Genomic DNA, 24,749 nt, shown 5'->3' on the forward strand with positions numbered 1-24,749 from the left:
ACAGACAGTGCTAAACAATAGGCCAGTGGCTACAGACAGTGCTAAACAATAAGCCAGTGGCTACAGACAGTGCTAAACAATAATCCAGTGGCTACAGACAGTGCTTTTTAAATCAGTCCTGTATAAAACATGTACTACTCAGTTATTTACAGATTACTTTCCCCCCCCTCTGTCTGTCACTCTGATTAATTAGGTTGAACTTCTCTCTGTGACATCAAGTGTTTGAGACTCCCCTCATCTCCTCTCATCTCCTTTCATCTCTCCTCATCTCATTTCATCTCTCTTCATTTCCTTTCATCTCATCTCCTCTCCTCATCTCCCCTCATCTCCTTTCATCTCCTCTCATCTCATCTCCTTTCATCTCCTCTCATCTCCTTTAGTCTCTCCTCATCTCCTTTCATCTCCCCTAATCTCCTTTCATCTCCCCTCATCTCCTTTCATCTCCCCTCATCTCCTCTCATCTCCTTTCGTCTCTCCTCATCTCCTTTCTTCTCCCCTCATATCCTCTCATCTCCCCTCATCTCCTCTCATCTCCTCTCATCTCCTTTCATCTCCCACATCTTCTCTCATCTCCTCTCATCTCATCTCCTCTCATCTCCTCTCCTCATCTCCTCTCATCTCCCCTCATCTCCTTTCATCTCCCACATCTCCTCTCATCTCCTCTCCTCTCATCTCCTCTCCTCATCTCCTCTCATCTCCTTTCATCTCCCCTCATCTCCTTTCATCTCCCCTCATCTCCTCTCCTCATCTCCTCTCATCTCCTCTCCTCATCTCCTTTCATCTCCCCTCATCTCCTCTCCTCATCTCCTCTCATCTCCTTTCATCTCCCCTCATCTCCTCTCATCTCCTCTCCTCATCTCCTCAAATCTCATCTCCTTTCATCTCCCCTCATCTCCTCTCCCCTCCCCTCATCTCATCTCATCTCCTTTCATCTCCCCTCATCTCATCTCATCTCATCTCCTTTCATCTCCCTCATCTCCTCCCCTCATCTCCTCTCTTAATGATGGGTCAGAGACAATTATCCCCTGCACTACCATTGATGTTCAAATGAATTATATCAAAAGCAATTAGACAGCGCTGACTGATGGCAGTAACACAAACAAAAGATTTCAATTAGAGAGAGAAAAAGGAATGGGGAGAGAGAGGGGGGGTGGTTAGGTTCTGCTGCCAGCAATGGTACAGACTGCCTTGGCCTTTTAATTTATTATGATAGGAGTGTAATGAGGCCATAATTGTTAGCCTCTGCCTTTCGCTATGGAATATCTCGAAAAAAAATATATATAAATAGTAAAGAGAGGGAAGGAGAGAGAGAGATATGCAGGGAGAAAGAGAGAAATATACGGTGGAGATGAGATGCTTCTTACGGAGCCACTCCTTAGTTGCCCTGGCTGTGTGTTTCGGGTCGTTGTCATCCTGGAAGACCCAGCCACGACCCATCTTCATTGCTCTTACTGAGGAGGTTGTTGGCCAAGATCTCACTATACATGGCCCCATCCATCCTCCCTTCAATACGGTACAGTCGTCCTGTCCCCTTTGCAGAAAATCATCCCCAAAGAATGATGTTTCCACCTCCATGCTTCACGGTTGGGATGGTGTTCTTGGGGTTGTACTCATCCTTTTTCTTCCTCCAAACACGGCGAGTGGAGTTGAGACTAAAAAGTTATATTTTTGTCTCATCAGACCACATGACCTTCTCCCATTCCTCCTCTGGATCATCCAGATTTTCATTGGCAAACTTCAGACGGGCCTGGACATGCGCTGGCTTGAGCAGGGGGACCTTGCGTGCGCTGCAGGATTTTAATCCATGATGGCGTAGTGTGTTACTAATGGTTTTCTTTGAGACTGTGGTCCCAGCTCTCTTCAGGTCATTGACCAGGTCCTGCCGTGTAGTTCTGGGCTGATCCCTCACCTTCCTCATGATCATTGATGCCCCACGAGGTAAGATCTTGCATAGAGCCCCAGACCGAGGGTGATTGACCGTCATCTTGAACTTCTTCCATTTTCTAATAATTGCGCCAACAGTTGTTGCCTTCTCACCAAGCTGCTTGCCTATTGTCCTGTAGCCCATCCCAGCCTTGTGCAGGTCTACAATTTTACCCCGGATGTCCTTACACCCTCTCTGGTCTTGGCCATTGTGGAGAGGTTGGAGTCTGTTTGATTGAGTGTGTGGACAGGTGTCTTTTATACAGGTAACGAGTTAAAACAGGTGCAGTTAATACAGGTAATGAGTGGAGAACAGGAGGGCTTCTTAAAGAAAAACTAACAGATCTGTGAGAGCTAGAATTCTTACTGGTTGGTAGGTGATCAAATACTTATGTCATGCAATTAATTATTTAAAAATCATACAATGTGATTTTCTGCATTTTTGTTTTAGATTCCGTCTCTCATAGTTGAAGTGTACCTATGATAAAAATGACAGACCTCTACATGCTTTGTAAGTAGGAAAACCTGCAAAATCAGCATTGTATGAAATACTTGTTCTCCCCCGTATATATATCTCTGTCCTCTCTCTCCCCGTATCCTCTACATGCTTTGTAAGTAGGAAAACCTGCAAAATCGGCAGTGTGTCAAATTCTTGTTCTCCCCACTGTATATGGGGAGAGAGAGGAGAGAGAGATACGCAGCTTTCGAGAAGTATTCAGATCCCTCAACTTGTTCCAGAGGTTGTGACGTTACTCTAAAAGTGTTTTTAACCCTCATTAATCTACACACAATACCCCTTAATGATAAACGAAAAACAGGTTTTTAGAATTTTTGCAAATGTATTACAAATTTAAAACTGAAATATCACATTTATGTAAGTATTCAGACCCTTTACTCAGGAGTTTGTTGAAGCACATTTGGCAGTGATTACAGCCTCAAGGCTTCTTGGGTATGATGCTACCAACTTGACACACCTGTATTTCGTGAGTTTCTCCCATTCTTCTCTGCAGATCCTCTCAAGCTTTGTCAGGTTGGATGGGGAGCGTCGCTGCACAGCTGTTTTCAGGTCTCTTCTGAGATGTTAGATCGGGTTCAAGTCTGGGCTCTGGCTGGGCCACTCAAGGACATTGAGTGAAAGGGAGAGAGAGAGACAAAGAGAGAGGAGGGAGAGGGAGAGACAGAAAGGGGGAGACAAAGAGAGAGGCGGGAGAGAGAGACGGAAAGGGGAAGACAAAGAGAGAGGAGGGAGAGAGAGAAACAGAAAGAGGGAGACAATGAGAGAGGAGGGAGAGAGAGAGGCAGAAAGGGGGAGACAAAGAGAGAGGCGGGAGAGAGAGAGACAGAAAGGGGGAGACAATGAGAGAGGAGGGAGAGAGAGAGGCAGAAAGGGGGAGACAATGAGAGAGGAGGGAGAGAGAGAGACAGAAAGGGGGAGACAAAGAGAGAGGCGGGAGAGAGAGACAGAAAGGGGGAGACAGAGAGGAGGGAGAGAGAGAGACAGAAAGAGGGAGACAATGAGAGAGGAGGGAGAGAGAGAGACAGAAAGGGGGAGACAAAGAGAGAGGCGGGAGAGAGAGACAAAGAGAGAGGAGGGAGACAGAGACAGAAAGGGGGAGACAAAGAGAGGCGGGAGAGAGAGACAGAAAGGGGGAGACAAAGAGAGAGGAGGGAGAGGGAGAGACAGAAAGAGGGAGACAATGAGAGAGGAGGGAGAGAGAGACAGAAAGGGGGAGACAAAGAGAGAGGCGGGAGAGAGAGACAAAGAGAGAGGAGGGAGAGAGAGAGACAGAAAGGGGGAGACAAAGAGAGGCGGGAGAGAGAGACAGAAAGGGGGAGACAAAGAGAGAGGAGGGAGAGAGAGAGACAGAAAGGGGGAGACAATGAGAGAGGAGGGAGAGAGAGAGACAGAAAAGGGGAGACAAAGAGAGAGGAGGGAGAGAGAGAGGCAGAAAGGGGGAGACAATGAGAGAGTAGGGAGAGAGAGAGAGAAAGGGGGAGACAAAGAGAGAGGAGGGAGAGAGAGAGACAGAAAGGGGGAGGCAAAGAGAGATGAGGGAGAGAGAGAGAGAAAGGGGGAGACAAAGAGAGAGGAGGGAGAGAGAGAGACAGAAAGGGGGAGACAAAGAGAGGGGGAGAGAGAGAGGCAGAAAGGGGGAGACAATTAGAGAGGAGGGAGAGAGAGAGACAGAAAGGGGGAGACAAAGAGAGTGACGGGAGAGAGAGACAGAAAGGGGGAGACAAAGAGAGAGGAGGGAGAGAGAGAGACAGAAAGAGGGAGACAATGAGAGAGGAGGGAGAGAGAGACAGAAAGGGGGAGACAAAGAGAGAGGCGGGAGAGAGAGACAAAGAGAGAGGAGGGAGAGAGAGAGACAGAAAGGGGGAGACAAAGAGAGAGGAGGGAGAGCGACAGAAAGAGGGAGACAATGAGAGAGGAGAGAGAGAGAGGCAGAAAGGGGGAGACAATGAGAGAGGAGGGAGAGAGAGAGACAGAAAGGGGGAGACAAAGAGAGAGGCAGGAGAGAGAGACAGAAAGGGGGAGACAAAGAGAGAGGAGGGAGAGAGAGAGACAGAAAGGGGGAGACAAAGAGAGAGGAGGGAGAGAGAGACAGAAAGGGGGAGACAAAGAGAGAGGAGGGAGAGAGAGAGAGACAGAAAGAGGGAGACAAAGAGAGAGGAGGGAGAGAGAGAGACAGAAAGGGGGAGACAAAGAGAGAGGAGGGAGAGAGAGAGACAGAAAGGGGGAGACAGAAAGAGGGAGACAATGAGATAGGAGGGAGAGAGAGACAGAAAGGGGAGACAGAGAGAGGAGGGAGAGAGAGAGAGACAGAAAGGGGGAGACAAAGAGAGATGAGGGAGAGAGAGAGACAGAAAGGGGGAGACAAAGAGAGAGGAGGGAGAGAGAGAGACAGAAAGGGGGAGACAAAGAGAGAGCGAGAGATTCTTATCTAAATGCAGTCTGTCTGTCTGTCTGTCTGTCTGTCTGTCTGTCTGTCTGTCTGTCTGTCTGTCTGTCTGTCTGTCTGTCTGTCTGTCTGTCTGTCTGTCTGTCTGCCTGCCTGCCTGCCTGCCTGCCTGCCTGCCTGCCTGCCTGCCTGTCTGTCTGTCTGTCTGTCTGTCTGTCTGTCTGTCTGTCTGTCTGTCTGTCTGTCTGTGCCAGACAGAAAGGGGGAGACTGTAAATTCCTGTGGCGAGAGCTAGACAGAAAGTCTGTCTGTGCCAGACAAATTCCTGGAGTGAGACTGTAGCTAGTCTCTCTGTCTGTCTGTGCCAGACTGTAAATTCCTGTGTGCGTACTGTAGCTAGTCTCTCTGTCTGTCTGTGCCAGACTGTAAATTCCTGTGTGCGTACTGTAGCTAGTCTGTCTGTCTGTCTGTGCCAGACTGTAAATTCCTGTGTGCGTCTGTCTGTCTGTCTGTCTGTCTGTGCCAGACTGTAAATTCCTCTGTCTGTCTGTCTAGTCTGTCTGTCTGTCTGTCTGTCTGTGCCAGACTGTAAATGTCTGTCTGTCTGTCTGTCTGCCTGTCTGTCTGTCTGTCTGTGCCAGACTGTAAATTCCTGCCTGCGTACTGTGCCTAGTCTGCCTGTCTGTCTGTCTGTCTGTGCCAGACTGTAAATTCCTGTGTGCGTACTGTAGCTAGTCTCTCTGTCAGTACTGGAAAAGGAATGATATACCCATCAGTTGGTACAGTACAGAGGATAATGTAGGATTCTAGATTGGATATATCGGTTGGTACAGTACAGAGGAAGGATAATGTAGGATGTCTGGTCTGTCATCCACTTATAAGTCTGGGTCTCATCCCAGCTAACATTCTGTATGGACCTGCCCTGGTCTGTCATCCACTTATAGTCTGGGTCTCATCCCAGCTAACACTCTGTATGGACCTGCCCTGGTCTGTCATCCGCTTATAGTCTGGGTCTCATCCCAGCTAACATTCTGTATGTACCTGCCCTAGTCTGTCATCCGCTTATAGTCTGGGTCTCATCCCAGCTATCATTCTGTAGGGACCTGCCCTAGTCTGTCATCCACTTATAGTCTGGGTCTCATCCCAGCTAACATCCTGTAGGGACCTGCCCTAGTCTGTCATCCACTTATAGTCTGGGTCTCATCCCCTCTCTGTCATCCCCTGTAGTCTGGTCTCATCCCCTCTCTGTTGTCCCCTGTAGTCTGGTCTCATCCCCTCTCTGTCATCCCCTGTAGTCTCATCCCCTCTCTGTCATCCCCTGTAGTCTCATCCCCTTTCTGTCATCCCTGTAGTCTAGTCTCATCCCCTCTCTGTCATCCCCTGTAGTCTAGTCTCATCGCCTCTCTGTCATCCCCTGTAGTCTAGTCTCATCCCCTCTCTGTCATCCCCTGTAGTCTCATCCCCTCTCTGCCATCCCCTGTAGTCTAGTCTCATCCCCTCTCTGTCATCCCCTGTAGTCTCATCCCCTCTCTGTCATCCCCTGTAGTCTCATCCCCTCTCTGTCATCCCCTGTAGTCTCATCCCCTCTCTGTCATCCCCTGTAGTCTAGTCTCATCCCCTCTCTGTCATCCCCTGTAGTCTAGTCTCATCCCCTCTCTGTCATCCCCTGTAGTCTCATCCCCTCTCTGTCATCCCCTGTAGTCTCATCCCCTCTCTGTCATCCCCTGTAGTCTAGTCTCATCCCCTCTCTGTCATCCCCTGTAGTCTAGTCTCATCCCCTCTCTGTCATCCCCTGTAGTCTAGTCTCATCCCCTCTCTGTCATCCCCTGTAGTCTAGTCTCATCCCCTCCTTGTCATCCCCTGTAGTCTAGTCTCATCCCCTCTCTGTCATCCCCTGTAGTCTAGTCTCATCCCCTCTCTGTCATCCCCTGTAGTCTCATCCCCTCTCTGTCATCCACTGTAGTCTAGTCTCATCCCCTGTCTGTCATCCCCTGTAGTCTCATCCCCTCTCTGTCATCCCCTGTAGTCTCATCCCCAGGGATGGTATTGCCTCCGTGTTGTTATTACAATCATACATTTCAAAAGTGAGTGTTTTTGACCCTCTGGCTCCCAACTACATCTGATTCTTATTGTATTAATCATATCCGTCTGACACCGTGACACTCCCACGGGAGTCTAGAGAGGGAGGGAGTGGGGGGAGGGGAGGCGAGAGGAGAGGAGGTTGAGTGGAGTCGAGGGAGGGAGGGAGGGGGAGGGAGGGAGGGAGGGAGGGAGGGGAGAGGAGAGGAGGTTGAGGGAGTCGAGGGAGGGAGGGAGGGAGGGAGAGGAGAGGAGGTTGAGTGGAGTCGAGGGAGGGAGGGAGGGAGGGGAGAGGAGAGGAGGTTGAGTGGAGTCGAGGGAGGGAGGGAGGGAGGGAGGGGAGAGGAGAGGAGGTTGAGGGGAGGGGAGTCTAGGTGGGGAGGGGAGAGAGGAGTCTAAGAGAGGGAGGGGAGGGAGGAGGAAAGTCTAGGTGGGGAGGGAGGGAGGGAGGGAGGGATGGGAGAGGAGAGGAGGTTGAGTGGAGTCGAGGGAGGGAGGGAGGAGGGAGAGGAGAGGAGGTTGAGGGGAGGGGAGTCTAGGTGGGGAGGGGAGAGAGGAGTCTAAGAGAGGGAGGGGAGGGGGAGGAAAGTCTAGGTGGGGAGGGAGGGAGGGATGGGAGAGGAGAGGAGGTTGAAGGGAGGGGAGTCCAGGTGGGGAGGGGAGAGAGGAGTCTAAGAGAGGGAGGGGAGGGGGAGGAAAGTCTAGGTGGGGAGGGAGGGAGGGAGGGAGGGAGGGAGGGAGGGAGGGAGGGAGGGAGGGAGGGAGGGAGGGAGGGAGGGAGGGGAGAGCGAGTGACATTTGGAAGAAGTGTGAACATTTATCAGTGTTGCTGTGATGTGTCTTGTCCCTCCTCAGATGGTGTTTGAGGTGGTAACCTCAGGGCGTCGTGGCCTGCTGGCCATCAAAAATGTGGTGCTCCAGGGCCATCAGTGCAGTAAGTCCCACTACACACACACACACACACACACACACACACACACACACACACACACACACACACACACACACACACACCCCTCCTCTCCGCCCGCTGACATAAAATACATCATCAAATTATCCTCCTTGTCCTTTTCCTGACACCCCCAGATATCAATATAGTACAGAGACAGAGATACTATATCTTTCTCAAGGTGCTAGAAACACGCAACAACAGGCATTTTCACAGCATCAGGCAATGGATGTAAAACACACACACACACACACACACACACACACACACACACACACACACACACACACACACACACACACACACACACACACACACACACACACACACACACACACACACACACACACACACACATGCACACACTAGCACTATCATGCAAGCACGCGAACACACACACACACACACACACACACACACACACACACTAGCACTATCATGCAAGCACGCGAGCACACACACACACACACACACACACACACCTCCCTTTCTCTCCCTCCATCCCTCCTGAACAATATTTATAGCTATAGTCGACACACATAAAGCCTGTTGAGAATCTACTGCTGAAGTGGCTCTGTTAAATCTGTCCTTTGAGAGAAGGAGAGAGCGAGAGTTAGAAAGGGAGAGAGGTAGAGAGTGAGAGAGGTAGAGAGCGAGAGAGGGAGAGAGCCAGAGAGGGAGAGAGGAGGAGAGAGCGAGAGAGGGAGAGAGCCAGAGAGGGAGACAGAAGGAGAGAGCGAGAGAGGGAGAGAGCCAGAGAGAGAGAGAGAGAGAGAGAGTTAGAAAGGGAGAGTGGTGATGGAGGGAACACAAGAATAGAGGAGAGAGAGAGAGAGAGCGAGAGAGAGAGAGAGAGAGAGAGAGAGAGAGAGAGAGCGAGAGCGAGAGAGAGAGCGAGAGAGAGAGAGAGAGAGAGTTAGCGAGAGAGAGAGAGTGAGAGCGAGAGAGAGAGAGCGAGAGAGAGAGAGCGAGAGAGAGAGTTAGCGAGAGAGTTAGAGAGAGAGAGAGAGAGAGAGTTAGCGAGAGAGAGAGAGAGAGAGTTAGAGAGAGAGTTAGAGAGAGAGTTAGAGAGAGAGTTAGAGAGAGAGTTAGAGATAGAGTTAGAGAGAGAGTTATAGATAGAGTTAGAGAGAGAGAGAGAGATGAAAGCAAATGGCACCATATGCTGCATATAGCCTTTGTTTTTCATCTTTCATTTATTGTCTCTTTCCTTAAAAGTGTTGGCCAGCCATAATCTCTCTCCTATCTATCCTCTCGTCTCTCAGATTGAAGTGTGAGCCCTATCCTATGTAAAGGTCACTCTCAATAGGATTAACCAGCATCTCTTCAAGTGCTTCATTGGTTGAACTAATGAACATTGAACAACGTGTGGGAATTTGCTGCTGAATACACACAGTGCTTTTGTTGCACTTTTTTCAGGAAACCCAAAAGATGCTGTTTAGGTTGTACTGTGTGTACAGGAAGAGACTAGTAATCTTCATGTAGATGATTTACATGTGTATTCTTTGTATCCTCCAGGCATCAAACGGTAGGATCAATTTATTTCAATTTACTTTGTCAAAAGTAAGCAAGTTGCTTCTTGATGTGGCTGGTTGGTTGGATTAGGAAAACAAGTTTACAACGTAGATTTTAATCCAGCTTTTCAACCACAAATCAACCATATAGTATTTTTAAGGTTTGGTTTATTTCAAATTTAATTTACGTTTGTCAACTACTCAATTTTTCCGGATGTTAAAAACTCCATCGAATAAAAACTGCATGTTGGTTGATCAGATTTACTTGACTTGGTGGGTATGATAGGCTATATATAATAATATGCAGAGTGAGTGTTTCTACATGTACCACAGCCAGTCCTATGCTACTAATCAAATCAAATCAAATGTATTTATATAGCCCTTCGTACATCAGCTGATATCTCAAAGTGCTGTACAGAAACCAAGCCTAAAACCCCAAACAGCAAGCAATGCAGGTGTAGAAGCACGTTGGCTAGGAAAAACTCCCTAGAAAGGCCAGAACCAAGGAAGAGACCTAGAGAGGAACCAAGCAATGCAGGTGTAGAAGCACCTGCCGTTCTACTGAACACGTGGGTCTTTTCAATCACAGGTAGTGAACAGGTGTTTCTAGGTGTTGTGGGAGAGCTATGTTCTGTTTAGTCTCATGTTCTATGAGGCCATCCCAGGGTTGTGCTGATGTTAGGCGCCTCACAATGATGCAGCCAAAACAATTTACATGACATACAGTTGAAGTCGAACCTCAGCCCAATACATTTAAACTCAGTGTTTCACAATTCCTGACTTTTACTCCTAGTAAAAATGCGCCTGTCTTAGGCCAGTTAGGATCACCACTTTATTTAAAACGTGAAATGTCAGACTAATAGTTGAGAGAATTATTTATTTCAGATTTTATTAATTTATTCACGTTCCCAGTGGGGTCAGAAGTTTACATAAACTCAATTAATATTTGGTATTGTTGCCTTTAAATGATTTAACTTGGGTCTAACGTTTCGGGTAGCCTTCCACGAGCTTCCCACAATTGTCACGCCTTGGTCATTGTATTTTGTGTTTTCGTTATATATTTGTTCAGGCCAGGGTGTGACATGGGTTTATTGTGTTGTCGTATTGGGGTTTTTGTATTATTGGGATTGTGGTTGATTAGGGGTGTGTCTAGTTAGGCTTGGCTGCCTGAGGCGGTTCTCAATTAGAGTCAGGTGATACTCGTTGTCTCTGATTGGGAACCATATTTAGGTAGCCTGGGTTTCACTGTGTATTTACATTTAGGTCATTTAGCAGATGCTCTTATCCAGAGCGACTTACAAATTGTATTTGGTGGGTGATTGTTCCTGTCTCTGTGTAGTTTCACCAGATAGGCTGTAATAGGTTTCACGTTCCGTTTGTTGTTTTTGTATTTATTAAGTTTTTTCATGTATCGCTATCTTCTACATTTAAGACATGAGAACCACCACGCTGCATTTTGGTTCGACTCTCTTTCGACAAACGAAGAACGCCGTTACAACAATAAGTTGGGTGAATTGTGGCCCATTCCTCCTGACAGAGCTGGTGTAACTGAGTCAGGTTTGTAGGCCTCCTTGCTTGCACATGCTTCTTCAGTTCTGCCCACATATTTTCTATAGGTTTGAGGTCAGGGCTTTGTGATGGCCACTCCAATACCTTGACTTTGTTGTCCTTAAGCCATTTTGCCACATCTTTGGAAGTATGCTTGGGGTCATTGTCCACTTGGAAGACACATTTATGACCAAGCTTTAACTTCCTGACTGATGTCTTGAGATGTTGCTTCAGTGTATCCACATAATTCTCCTTGCTCATGAAGCCATCTATTTTGTGAAGTGCTCCAGTCCCTCCTCTAGTAAAGCACCCCCACAACATGATGCTGCCACCCCTGTGCTTCACGGTTGGGATGGTGTTCTTCGGCTTGCAAGTCTCCCCCTTTTTCCTCCAAACATGACGATGATCATTATTACCAAACAGTTCAATTTTTTATTTTCATCAGACCAGAGAACATTTCTCCAAAAAGTACAATCTTTGTCCCCATGTGCAGTTGTAAACTGTAGTCTGGCTGTTTTATGGCGGTTTTGGAGCAGTGGCTTCTTCCTTACTGAGCGGCCTTTCATGTTACGTCGATATAGGACTCATTTCACTGTGGATTTAGATACTTTTGTACCAGTTTCCTCCAGCATCTTCACAAGGTCCTTTGCTGTTGTTCTGGGATTGATTTGCACTTTTCGCATCATCTCTAGGAGACAGAAAGCTTTCCTGAGCGGTATGACGGCTGCGTGGTCCCATGGTGTTTATACTTGTGTACTATTGTTTGTACAGATGAACGTGGTACCTTCAGGCGTTAGGAATTTGCTCCCAAGGATGAACCAGACTTGTGGAGGTCTACAATTTTCTTAGTAAGACCTGCTGTCTAAGGCCCATAGCTCACAATCTACAGCCTAATGGTAAGGCCTGCAGTCTAAGGCCCATAGCTCACAATCTACAGCCTAATGGTAAGACCTGCAGTCTAAGGCCCATAGCTCACGATCTACAGCCTAATGGTAAGACCTGCTGTCTAAGGCCCATAGCTCACGATCTACAGCCTAATGGTAAGACCTGCTGTCTAAGGCCCATAGCTCACGATCTCAGCTACAATCAATAACACCATGGTTTTCCATTAATTAATTCATGGCTAGCCATCTCGCTTTTAATCATCAATGCTATGTCACACAGACCACAGGTCACGTTGCTGTATGTAAATTTTCTAGTGACCACAGGATCAAGCAGCTGAATTACTACAAATGTAATGTCAATGAGAAGGATTTCCACAGTAAAGGTGCTAGTTTCTGCACTGCACACAAATGTAGCAGAAGCAGATCAATGAAAACACTTGTCACCACGACGACGACGACGTGATAGATGTTTAAATGTAGAAATGCGAGCGGATCAATACGCCGCTTAGGGGAGTGGTGATCGGGTTTCTCTCTGAGTGATACTCATACGCTGCATTGATCGTGAGCTTGCCTCCCAAATGTTCACCCTATTCCCTATATAGTGTACTACCTTTTTAACCAGAGACAAAAAGAAGTGCACCATATAGGGAATAGGGTGCCGTTTGGGATACAGACAGGGTCTAGAGGGGTCCTAGTGGAGCAGAGGCAATTCATTTTGTGCTTAATACGACCGTGTGGAATATGGGCTAGCTCTGAGATGTGATTAGTACTGCCTGTGTGGTCCATCGCCTTTTACAACGCAGCATTTAAAATATCCTTTTACAACGCAGCATTTAAAAAGACATTAGCAAACGATGAGAAAAATGGATTTGTCTGGTTTGGCATTTAGAGGAGGATTGACAGGCCAATGTCATAATACGAGGTAATACTGATACTATGTAATATATCATATAGTCATAATACTAGGTAATACTGATGCTACGTCTTGTAATATATCATATATACATAATACTAGGTAATACTGATACTATGTAATATATCATATAGTCATAATACTAGGTAATACTGATGCTACGTCTTGTAATATATCATATATACATAATACTAGGTAATACTGATACTATGTAATATATCATATAGTCATAATACTAGGTAATACTGATACTACGTCTTGTAATATATCATATAGTCATAATACTAGGTAATACTGATACTATGTAATATATCATATAGTCATAATACTAGGTAATACTGATACTATGTAATATATCATATAGTCATAATACTAGGTAATACTGATACTATGTAATATATCATATAGTCATAATACTAGGTAATACTGATACTATGTAATATATCATATAGTCATAATACTAGGTAATACTGATACTATGTAATATATCATATAGTCATAATACTAGGTAATACTGATACTATGTAATATATCATATAGTCATAATACTAGGTAATACTGATACTATGTAATATATCATATAGTCATAATACTAGGTAATACTGATACTATGTAATATATCATATAGTCATAATACTAGGTAATACTGATACTACGTCTTGTAATATATCATATAGTCATAATACTAGGTAATACTGATACTATGTAATATATCATATAGTCATAATACTAGGTAATACTGATACTATGTAATATATCATATAGTCATAATACTAGGTAATACTGATACTATGTAATATATCATATAGTCATAATACTAGGTAATACTGATACTAAGTAATATATCATATAGTCATAATACTCGGTAATACTGATACTATGTAATATATCATATAGTCATAATACTAGGTAATACTGATACTATGTAATATATCATATAGTCATAATACTAGGTAATACTGATACTACGCCTTGTAATATATCATATAGTCATAATACTAGGTAATACTGATACTACGCCTTGTAATATATCATATAGTCATAATACTAGGTAATACTGATACTATGTAATATATCATATAGTCATAATACTAGGTAATACTGATACTATGTAATGTATCATATAGTCATAATACTAGGTAATACTGATACTATGTCTTCTACTGTAATGTATCATATTTAATTGTATACATGTTAAAAGTAGGACAAAATTTGATCAATAGTGAAATGATACAATTAGCCTAGTGAGGTTCTTTGTAAGGTTGCTTGTGTTTCTATCTAACTAGTCAAGATCAGATTATTATTTGTCCTGGTTTTCCGCCTTACAGAATGGGGGTGTACAGTGAAGCACATGTTGAAATTATAATCTGCATTAAATGGTTTTATGAAATATCCGGATTGGATCTTTAATAACTCTTATTATAAAAACACATACAGTAACGCTATTCACAGAATGCAATGTTTTGTTGTAGATTCTAACCCCATGAGGGTTAAACATATTTTCCTGATCATAAAGGACATAGAGGTTTTGGGTTATCTATATATTACTGTATATTAACATATATATATGTATGTGTGTTTGTTTGTGTGTTTATAGTGAACACCCCTCACTTCCTGACCATAAAGGACATGGAGGTTTTGGGTTATCTATATATTACTGTATATTAACATATTTTTTTATTTTTTTATTTATTTCACCTTTATTTAACCAGGTAGGCTAGTTGAGAACAGGTTCTCATTTGCAACTGCGACCTGGCCAAGATAAAGCATAGCAGTATGAACAGACAACACAGAGTTACACATGGAGTAAACAATTAACAAGTCAATAACACAGTAGAAAAAAAGGGGAGTCTATATACAATGTGTGCAAAAGGCATGAGGAGGTAGGCGAATAATTACAATATTGCAGATTAACACTGGAGTGATAAATGATCATGTACAGGTAGAGATATTGGTGTGCAAAAGAGCAGAAAAGTAAATTAATAAAAACTGTGGGGATGAGGTAGGTGAAAATGGGTGTGCTATTTACCAATAGATTATGTACAGCTGCAGCGATCGGTTAGCTGCTCAGCTAGCTGATGTTTGAAGTTGGTGAGGGAGATGAAAGTCTCCAACTTCAGCGATTTTTGCAATTCGTTCCAGTCACAGGCAGCAGAGTACTGGAACGAAAGGCGGCCGAATGAGGTGTTGGCTTTAGGGATGATCAATGAGATACACCTGCTGGAGCGCGTGCTACGGATGGGTGTTGCCATCGTGACCAGTGAGCTGAGATAAGGCGGAGCTTTGCCTAGCATGGCCTTGTAGATGACCTGAAGCCAGTGGGTCTGGCGACGAATATGTAGCGAGGGCCAGCCGACTAGAGCATACAAGTCGCAGTGGTGGGTAGTATAAGGTGCTTTAGTGACAAAACGGATGTCACTGTGATAAACTGCATCCAGTTTGCTGAGTAGAGTGTTGGAAGCAATTTTGTAGATGACGTCGCCGAAGTCGAGGATCGGTAGGATAGTCAGTTTTACTAGGGTAAGCTTGGCAGCGTGAGTGAAGGAGGCTTTGTTGCGGAATAGAAAGCCGATTCTTGATTTGATTTTCGATTGGAGATGTTTGATATGGGTCTGGAAGGAGAGTTTGCAGTCTAGCCAGACACCTAGGTACTTATAGGTGTCCACATATTCAAGGTCGGAACCATCCAGTGTGGTGATGCTAGTCGGGCATGCGGGTGCAGGCAGCGATCGGTTGAAAAGCATGCATTTGGTTTTACTAGCGTTTAAGAGCAGTTGGAGGCCACGGAAGGAGTGTTGTATGGCATTGAAGCTCGATTGGAGGTTAGATAGCACAGTGTCCAATGACGGGCCGAAAGTGTATACAATGGTGTCGTCTGCGTAGAGGTGGATCAGGGAATCGCCCGCAGCAAGAGCAACATCATTGATATATACAGAGAAAAGAGTCGGCCCGAGAATTGAACCCTGTGGCACCCCCATAGAGACTGCCAGAGGACCGGACAACATGCCCTCCGATTTGACACACTGAACTCTGTCTGCAAAGTAATTGGTGAACCAGGTAAGGCAGTCATCCGAAGAACCGAGGCTACTGAGTCTGCCGATAAGAATATGGTGATTGACAGAGTCGAAAGCCTTGGCAAGGTCGATGAAGACGGCTGCACAGTACAGTCTTTTATCGATGGCGGTTATGATGTCGTTTAGTACCTTGAGTGTGGCTGAGGTGCACCCGTGACCGGCTCGAAAACCAGATTGCATAGTGGAGAAGATACGGTGGGATTCGAGATGGTCAGTGACCTGTTTGTTGACTTGGCTTTCGAAGACCTTAGATAGGCAGGGCAGGATGGATATAGGTCTGTAACAGTTTGGGTCCAGGGTGTCTCCCCCTATAAAGAGGGGGATGACTGCGGCAGCTTTCCAGTCCTTGGGGATCTCAGACGATATGAAAGAGAGGTTGAACAGGCTGGTAATAGGGGTTGCGACAATGGCGGCGGATAGTTTCAGAAATAGAGGGTCCAGATTGTCAAGCCCAGCTGATTTATACGGGTCCAGGTTTTGCAGCTCTTTCAGAACATCTGCTATCTGGATTTGGGTAAAGGAGAACCTGGAGAGGCTTGGGCGAGGAGCTGCGGGGGGGCCGGAGCTGTTGGCCGAGGTAGGAGTAGCCAGGCGGAAGGCATGGCCAGCCGTTGAGAAATGCTTGTTGAAGTTTTCGATAATCATGGATTTGTCGGTGGTGACCGTGTTCCCTAGCCTCAGTGCAGTGGGCAGCTGGGAGGAGGTGCTCTTGTTCTCCATGGACTTCACAGTGTCCCAGAACTTTTTGGAGTTGGAGCTACAGGATGCAAACTTCTGCCTGAAGAAGCTGGCCTTAGCTTTCCTGGCTGACTGCGTGTATTGGTTCCTGACTTCCCTGAACAGTTGCATATCGCGGGGACTGTTCGATGCTATTGCAGTCCGACACAGGATGTTTTTGTGCTGGTCGAGGGCAGTCAGGTCTGGAGTGAACCAAGGGCTGTATCTGTTCTTAGTTCTCCATTTTTTGAACGGAGCATGCTTATCTAAAATGGTGAGGAAGTTACTCTTAAAGAATGACCAGGCATCCTCAACTGACGGGATGAGGTCAATGTCCTTCCAGGATACCCGGGCCAGGTCGATTAGAAAGGCCTGCTCACAGAAGTGTTTTAGGGAGTGTTTGACAGTGATGAGGGGTGGTCGTTTGACTGCGGCACCGTAGCGGATACAGGCAATGAGGCAGTGGTCGCTGAGATCCTGGTTAAAGACAGCGGAGGTGTATTTGGAGGGCCAGTTGGTCAGGATGACGTCTATGAGGGTGCCCTTGCTGACAGAGTTAGGGTTGTACCTGGTGGGTTCTTTGATGATTTGTGTGAGATTGAGGGCATCTAGCTTAGATTGTAGGACTGCCGGAGTGTTAAGCATATCCCAGTTTAGGTCAACTAACAGAACAAACTCTGAAGCTAGATGGGGGGCAATCAATTCACAAATGGTGTCCAGGGCACAGCTGGGAGCTGAGGGTGGTCGGTAGCAGGCGGCAACAGTGAGAGACTTATTTCTGGAGAGAGTAATTTTCAGAATTAGTAGTTCGAACTGTTTGGGTATAGACCTGGAAAGTATGACATTACTTTGCAGGCTATCTCTGCAGTAGACTGCAACTCCTCCCCCTTTAGCAGTTCTATCTTGACGGAAGATGTTATAGTTGGGTATGGAAATCTCTGAATTTTTGGTGGCCTTCCTGAGCCAGGATTCAGACACGGCAAGGACATCAGGGTTAGCAGAGTGTGCTAAAGCAGTGAATAAAACAAACTTAGGGAGGAGGCTTCTGATGTTGACATGCATGAAACCAAGGCTTTTCGATCATAGAAGTCAACAAATGAGGGTGCCTGGGGACATGCAGGGCCTGGGTTTACCTCCACATCACCCGCAGAACAGAGAAGGAGTAGTATGAGGGTGCGGCTAAGGGCTATCAAAACTGGTCGCCTAGAGCGTTGGGGACAGAGAATTAGAGGAGCAGGTTTCTGGGCATGGTAGAATATATTCAGGGCATAATGCGCAGACATGGGTATGGTGGGGTGCGGGTGTGGCGGAGGTAAGCCCAGGCACTGGGTGATGATGAGAGAGGTTTTATCTCTGGACATGCTGGTTGTAATGGGTGAGGTCACCGCATATGTTGGAGGTGGGACAAAGGAGGTATCAGGGGTATGAGGAGTGGGACTAGGGGCTCCATAGTGAACTAAAACAATGATAACTAACCTGAGCAACAGTATACAAGGCATATCGACATTTGAGAGAGACGTACACCGAGGCATACAGTAATCACAGGTGTTGAATTGGGAAAGCTAGCTAAAACAGTGGGTGAGACAACAGCTAATCAGCTAGCATAACAACAGCAGGTAAAATGGCATTGACTAGGCAATGGGGCCGACAGATAAAACAAACAAGCAGAATGGAGTACCGTGATTAATGGACAGTCCAGCGTGCATCAGCTATGTAGCCAAGTGATCAGAGGCCAGGGGCAGCGGTGGATGGGGCAGGGGGGCTGGGCTGGCGAGTGTTATGCAGGTTAAGAAAACTAACAATGACTAAGTAGCTTGTAGCTAGCTAGCTGGTAGCTAAATAGCTTGTAGCTAGCTAGCTGGTAGCTAAATAGCTTGTAGCTAGCTAGCTGGTTAGCTTCTGGAGGTTCTTGAGTGTGTTCTAAAAATAAAGATAATATAAATTCCGTATCACATTGGGTGAGGCAGGTTTCCGGAAGGTATAAACACATTTTTTGTTTTTAAATCGGGAAGAGATAGAAAGTACATATGGGCCACTGTGTTTTTGGGACGCGGCGATGCAGACGGTTAGCAGGCCTGTGCTAACAAGCTAACAGATTAGCAGGCCGGGGTAAACAAGGTAGTAGTTAGCGGACCTGGGCTAAACAAGCTAGCAGTTAGCATGCCGAGTTAGCAACTAAGGAGATAGCGAGGGCTAGAGAGTTAGCCTTTGCAGGACGTTGCGATGGGGTGAGTCTGTTTATTCCTCTTCATGCGGTGACATCGATAGACCGGTCGTGGATCCGGGTATAGAAGCCCAGGAGTATGCTAGGAGCTCTGGCCGGACTAGCTTCAAGCTACATGGGTGGAAACGCTAGCCAGGAGTAATCAACCAGGGTTGCTGTTTAGCTCGATAGCTAGTTGTGAAGATCCAGCTGAAGAATGTTCCGTTTGTGGTGGGAATCCGGGGGTAAAAAAATAAATAGGTCCGTTATGCTCTGGTTAGCGTCGCGTTGTTTGAACTGGCGAGAGCTTTCCGAGCTAAAGGTTAGCTGAAGACCGCTAGCATAGCTGGCTAGCTTCAGTTGAAGGGTTCCGGTTTCGGTTTCAAAGTAAATATAACTACTTTAGGAAAAGTAGCTACATTGGCGGGTTGCAGAAGAGTATTCGGAAGCTTAGGTTTAGCAAAATTTTTTAAAGATATGCGAAGAAAAAAATATCTAAAATATCTAAAACGAAAAAGAGACGGTATTTACAGAGAGACGATACGACATATATATATGTATGTGTGTTTGTTTGTGTGTTTATAGTGAACACCCCTCACTTCCTGACCATAAAGGACATAGAGGTTTTGGGTTATCTATATATTACTGTATATTAACATATATATATGTATGTGTGTTTGTTTGTGTGTTTATAGTGAACACCCCTCACTTCCTGACCATAAAGGGTGTAGAGGTGAACGCTGGACAGACGGCCGCCTTCCACTGTACTGTCAACGGACGACAGAGAAACAACTTCAACCTCTGGTTACAGGTAACAACAACACCTTATCCTGACCCCTGACCCCTAAACCTAACAATCCACTGTTCTGTTAATGGACGACAGAGGGACAACTTCAACCTCTGGTTACAGGTAACAACAACACCTTATCCTGACCCCTGACCCCTAAACCTAACAATCCACTGTACTGTTAATAGACGACAGAGAGACAACTTCAACCTCTGGTTACAGGTAACAACAACACATTATCCTGACCCCTGACCCCTAAACCTAACAATCCACTGTACAATCCACTGTACTGTACTCTTTAGTATGATGTTACACGCTTGGCAGACCTGTATTTGGGGAGTTTCTCCCATTCTTCTCTGCAGATCCTCTCAAGCTCTGTCAGGTTGGATGGGGAGCGTCGCTGCACAGGTATTTTCAGGTCTCGCCAGAGATGTTAGATCGGGAGGTCTTGCATTGTCTTGGCTGTGTGCTTAGGGTCGTTGTCCTTTTGGAAGGTGAACCTTCGCCCTAATTTGACATCCTGAGCGATCTGGAGCAGGGTTTTCATCAAAGATCTTTCTGTACTTTGCTGTTGGCTCTCTTGTTGGATCTGCAAACACACACACACACACACACACACACACACACACACACACACACACACACACACACACACACACACACACACACACACACACACACACACACACACACACACACACACACACACACACACACACACACACACACACACACACACACACACACACACTGTTGTCCCCTCGAACACTGATGCAATCAAGGTCAAGCCACTTTAGTATTTAAACCTGTCAATTTTATTTTCGCCTAACCCTACGTTTTGAGAGCTAACCCCTGTCTGTGTTTCAACAGGGTGGACGCGAGTTCCATATGAAGGCCACTAAATTACCATGTACCACTAAAACTACATCTAACCTGCTATGTGTTTCAACAGGGTATTGGTGGACGCGAGGCCCCTATGAAGTCCACTAAGCCGTGGAACAACAGACGCTTCATTGGGACCTTCGACGTGGAGAACACCACTAAAGGAGACTCAGGACGCTACCGATGCATAGTCCACTCTGACAAAGGAGTTGGAGTGTCCAACTATGGAGAACTCACCATAAAACGTAAGTAGATCTCAGTCATTCTCCTCCAAGACCTTTTAAATGACATTGTGGTGAATTTTGAAATGGAACCCACAACAGAACTGAAATAGCCTCAACATTCCCACGATCTTCGTAGAGCAATGAGCACAAGACATATACTACCAGGAAATGATTCAGACGTTGTTTTCCAGAATATCCTCAAAGACGAAAGAAAGCCCCAACGAGGTTAAATATAAAACACAGCTACAGAAGGGGCGAAAGAAAGCCCCAACGAGGTTAAATATAAAACACAGCTAGAGAAGAGGTGAAAGAAAGCCCCAACGAGGTTAAATATAAAACAGCCAGAGAAGAGGTGAAAGAAAGCCCCAACGAGGTTAAATATAAAACACAGCTAGAGAAGAGGTGAATTCAAGCCCCAACGAGGCTAAACATAAAACACAGCCAGAGAAGTAAAGGTTTATGTTGATGTGTTCTCTAGTGGACTGGGATGTGTGTGTTCTCTATAAAGTCATGCCCTTGAACGAGTGAAGAGGACTGACCCATTCTAACCTAAATGATGATACTAAAGGACAAGGCAGACCCATCTTCTGTTTCCTGCTTCTTCCTGTCTTTTCCTGCTCAACAACATCAGCCATAATACTCCAGAGATGGGCGCCGACAGAGATGGCCGCCTCGCTTCGCGTTCCTAGGAAACTATGCATTATTTTGTATTTTTTTACGTTTTATTTCTTACATTGGTACCCCAGGTAATCTTAGGTTTCATTACATACAGTCGGGAAGAACTACTGAATATAAGATCAACGTAATCTCACCATTATTACGACCAGGAATATGACTTTCCCGAAGCGGATCCTGTGTTCTGCCTTTCACCCAGGACAACGGAAAGGATCCCAGTCTGCAACCCAAAACAATGATGTCGTAAAAGAGGCAAACGAAGCGGTCTTCTGGTCAGGCTCCGGAGACGGGCACATCGCGCACCACTCCCTAGCATACTACTCGCCAATGTCCAGTCTCTTGACAACAAGGTTGATGAAATCCGAGCAAGGGTAGCTTTCCAGTGAGACATCAGATACTGTACCGTTCTTTGCTTCACGGAAACATGGCTCACTTGAGAGACTCTATCCGAGTCGGTGCAGCCAGCTGGTTTCTCCACGCATCGCGCTGACAGAAACACCCATCTTTCTGGTAAGAAGAGGGGTGGGGGGTATGACTTATGATTAACGAGATGTGGTGTGATCATAACAACATACAGGAACTCAAGTCCTTCTGTTCACCTGATTAGAATTCCTCACAATCAAATGTCGACCGCATTATCTACCAAGAGAATTCTCTTCGATTATAATCACAGCCGTATATATTCCCCCCCAAGCAGACACATCGATGGCCCTGAACAAACTTTATTGGACTCTATGTAAACTGGAAACCACATATCCTGAGGCTGCATTCATTGTAGCTGGGGATTTTAACAAGGCTAATCTGAAAACAAGACTCCCTAAATTGTATCAGGATATCGATTGCGCAACCAGGGCTGGTAAAACCCTGGATCATTGTTATTCTAACTTCCGCGACGTATATAAGGCCCTCCCCCGGCCTCCTTTCGGAAAAGCTGACCACGACTCAATTTTGTTGCTCCCAGCCTACAGACAGAAACTAAAACAAGAAGCTCCCGCGCTGAGGTCTGTTCAACGCTGGTCCGACCAATCTGATTCCACACTTCAAGACTGCTTCCATCACGTGGACTGGGATATGTTCCGCATTGTGTCCAACAACAACATTGACGAATACGCTGATTCGGTGAGCGAGTTCATTAGAAAGCGCATTGAAGATGTCGTTCCCATAGCAACGATTAAAACATTCCCAAACCAGAAACCGTGGAATGATGGCAGCATTCGAATGAAACTGAAAGCGCAAACCATTACTTTTAACCAGGGCAAGGACAAGAGGAATTCCTATGTGAGAATGCTGTTCATCAACTACAGCTCGGCAGCATAGTACCCTCCAAAATCGTCATCAAGCTCGAGACCCTGGGTCTCGACCCCACCCTGTGCAACTGGGTACTGGACTTCCTGACGGGCCGCCCCCAGGTGGTGAGGGTAGGCAACAACATCTCCTCCCCGCTGATCCTCAACACTGGGGCCCCACAAGGGTGCGTTCTGAACCCTCTCCTGTACTCCCTGGTCACCCTGTTCACCCAGGACTGTGTGGCCATGCACACCTCCAACTCAATCATCAAGTTTGAGGACGATACTACAGTGGTAGGCTTGATTATCAACAACGACGAGACGGCCTACAGGGAGGAGGTGAGGGCCCTCGGAGTGTGGTGTCAGGAAAATAACCTCACACTCAACGTCAACAAAACAAAGGAGATTATTGTGGACTTCAGGAAACAGCAGAGGGAGCACCCCCTATCCACATCGAGGGTAGTACGTTTTAAGGGAGGGTAGTACGTTTTAAGTTCCTCGGCGTACACATCACAGACAAACTGAATTGGTTCACCCACACAGACAGCGTCGTGAAGAAGGCGCAGCCACGCCTCTTCATCCTCAGGAGGCTGAAGAAATTTGGCTTGTCACCAAAAGCACTCACAAACTTCTACAGATGCACAATCGAGAGCATCCTGCCGGGCTGTATCACCGCCTTGTACGGCAACTGCTCCTCCCACAACCGCCCACAAAAGGCTCTCCGGAGGGTAGTGAGGTCTGCACAACGCATTCCCGGGGGCAAACTACCTGCCTTCCAAGACACCTACGTATACCACCCGATGTCACAGGAAGGCCATAAAGATCATCAAGTACAACAACCACCCGAGCCACTGCCTGTTCACCCCGCTATCATCCAGAAGGTGAGGTCAGTACAGGTGTATCAAAGCAGGGACCGAGAGACTGAAAAACAGCTTCTATCTCAAGGCCATCAGACTGTTATACAGCCACCACTAACATTGAGTGGCTGCTACCAACACACTGACTCAACTCCAGCCACTTTAACTTGTTATGGCTGCAATCCCGATATCGGTGTAAGTGTCATCAACAACCGCTGAATAGCATAGCGCTACATACAATAAATATTACTACAAATATTTATATTCATGAAATCACAAGTACGATATAGGAAAACACAGTTTAGCCTTTTGTTAATCCACCTGCCGTGTCAGATTTTGAAATTATGCTTTACAGTGAAAGCAATCCAAGCGTTTGTGTAAGCTTATCGATCGCATGATAAAACATTAAGTACACTTAGCATCAGGTAGCTCGGTCACGAAAATCAGAAAAGCAATCAAATTAATCGTTTACCTTTGATGATCTTCTGATTTTTTCACTCACGAGACTCCCAGTTACACAACAAATGTTCCTTTTGTTGCATAAAGATTATTTTTCTATCCAAAATACCTCAGTTTGTTTGTCGCGTTATGTTCAGAAATCCACAGGAAAGAGCGGTCACGACAACGCAGACAAATTCCAAATAATATCCGTAATGTCCACAGAAACATGTCAAACGTTTTTTATAATCAATCCTCAGGTTGTTTTTAAAATATATAATCGATAATATATCAACTGCAAATGTCTTTCACAGTAGTATAGGGAAAAGCAATACCTATCCAAACTCTGTTGCGCGAGCAAAACTCATGTGACCACTTGACGCAATGTTATCGTTCTGGCTCATTTTTCAAAATAAAAGCCTGAAACTATGTCTGAAGACTGACACCTTGAGGAAGCCATAGGAAAAGTAGCTGGTTCATATCCCTTTAAATCCAGTAACGGGAAGCTATGGAACATGGAGTTTTCAAAATAGAAGCCACTTCCTGCTTTGATTTTCCTCAGTGTTTCGCCTGCAATATCAGTTCTGTTATACTCACAGACAATATTTTGACAGTTTTGGAAACTTTAGAGTGTTTTCTATCCAATACTAATAATAATATGCATATATTAAGAACTGAGACTGAGGAGCTGGCCGTTTACAATGGGCACCTTTTCATCCGAGCCACTCAATACTGCTCGTGCAGCCATAAAAAGTTACTAATGGAAATTGATGTAAAAATAGATCACTAGCCACTTTAAACAATGCCACTTTATATAATGTTTACATGCCCTACATTACTCATCTCATATGTATATGTATATACTGTACTCTATATCATCTTCTGTATCTTTA

General features: G+C 45.7%; 1 protein-coding gene across 3 annotated transcripts in view; it reads left to right on the forward strand.

Annotated features, from left to right (window-relative positions):
* The window catches only part of LOC124042184 (receptor-type tyrosine-protein phosphatase mu-like), a 621,881-nt gene that overhangs the window by 215,047 nt on the left and 382,085 nt on the right, over positions 1 to 24,749 (forward strand). For all 3 annotated transcript variants that reach the window (XM_046360586.1, XM_046360587.1, XM_046360588.1), the window contains exons 4-6: positions 7,761 to 7,839; positions 19,403 to 19,518; positions 20,447 to 20,621. In XM_046360586.1, coding sequence (XP_046216542.1) covers positions 7,761 to 7,839; positions 19,403 to 19,518; positions 20,447 to 20,621 — 370 coding nt within the window. The remainder of the gene's footprint in view (positions 1 to 7,760; positions 7,840 to 19,402; positions 19,519 to 20,446; positions 20,622 to 24,749) is intronic.

The sequence above is a fragment of the Oncorhynchus gorbuscha genome, linkage group LG08, assembly GCF_021184085.1.
Source record: "Oncorhynchus gorbuscha isolate QuinsamMale2020 ecotype Even-year linkage group LG08, OgorEven_v1.0, whole genome shotgun sequence".
Lineage (NCBI taxonomy): Eukaryota > Metazoa > Chordata > Actinopteri > Salmoniformes > Salmonidae > Oncorhynchus > Oncorhynchus gorbuscha.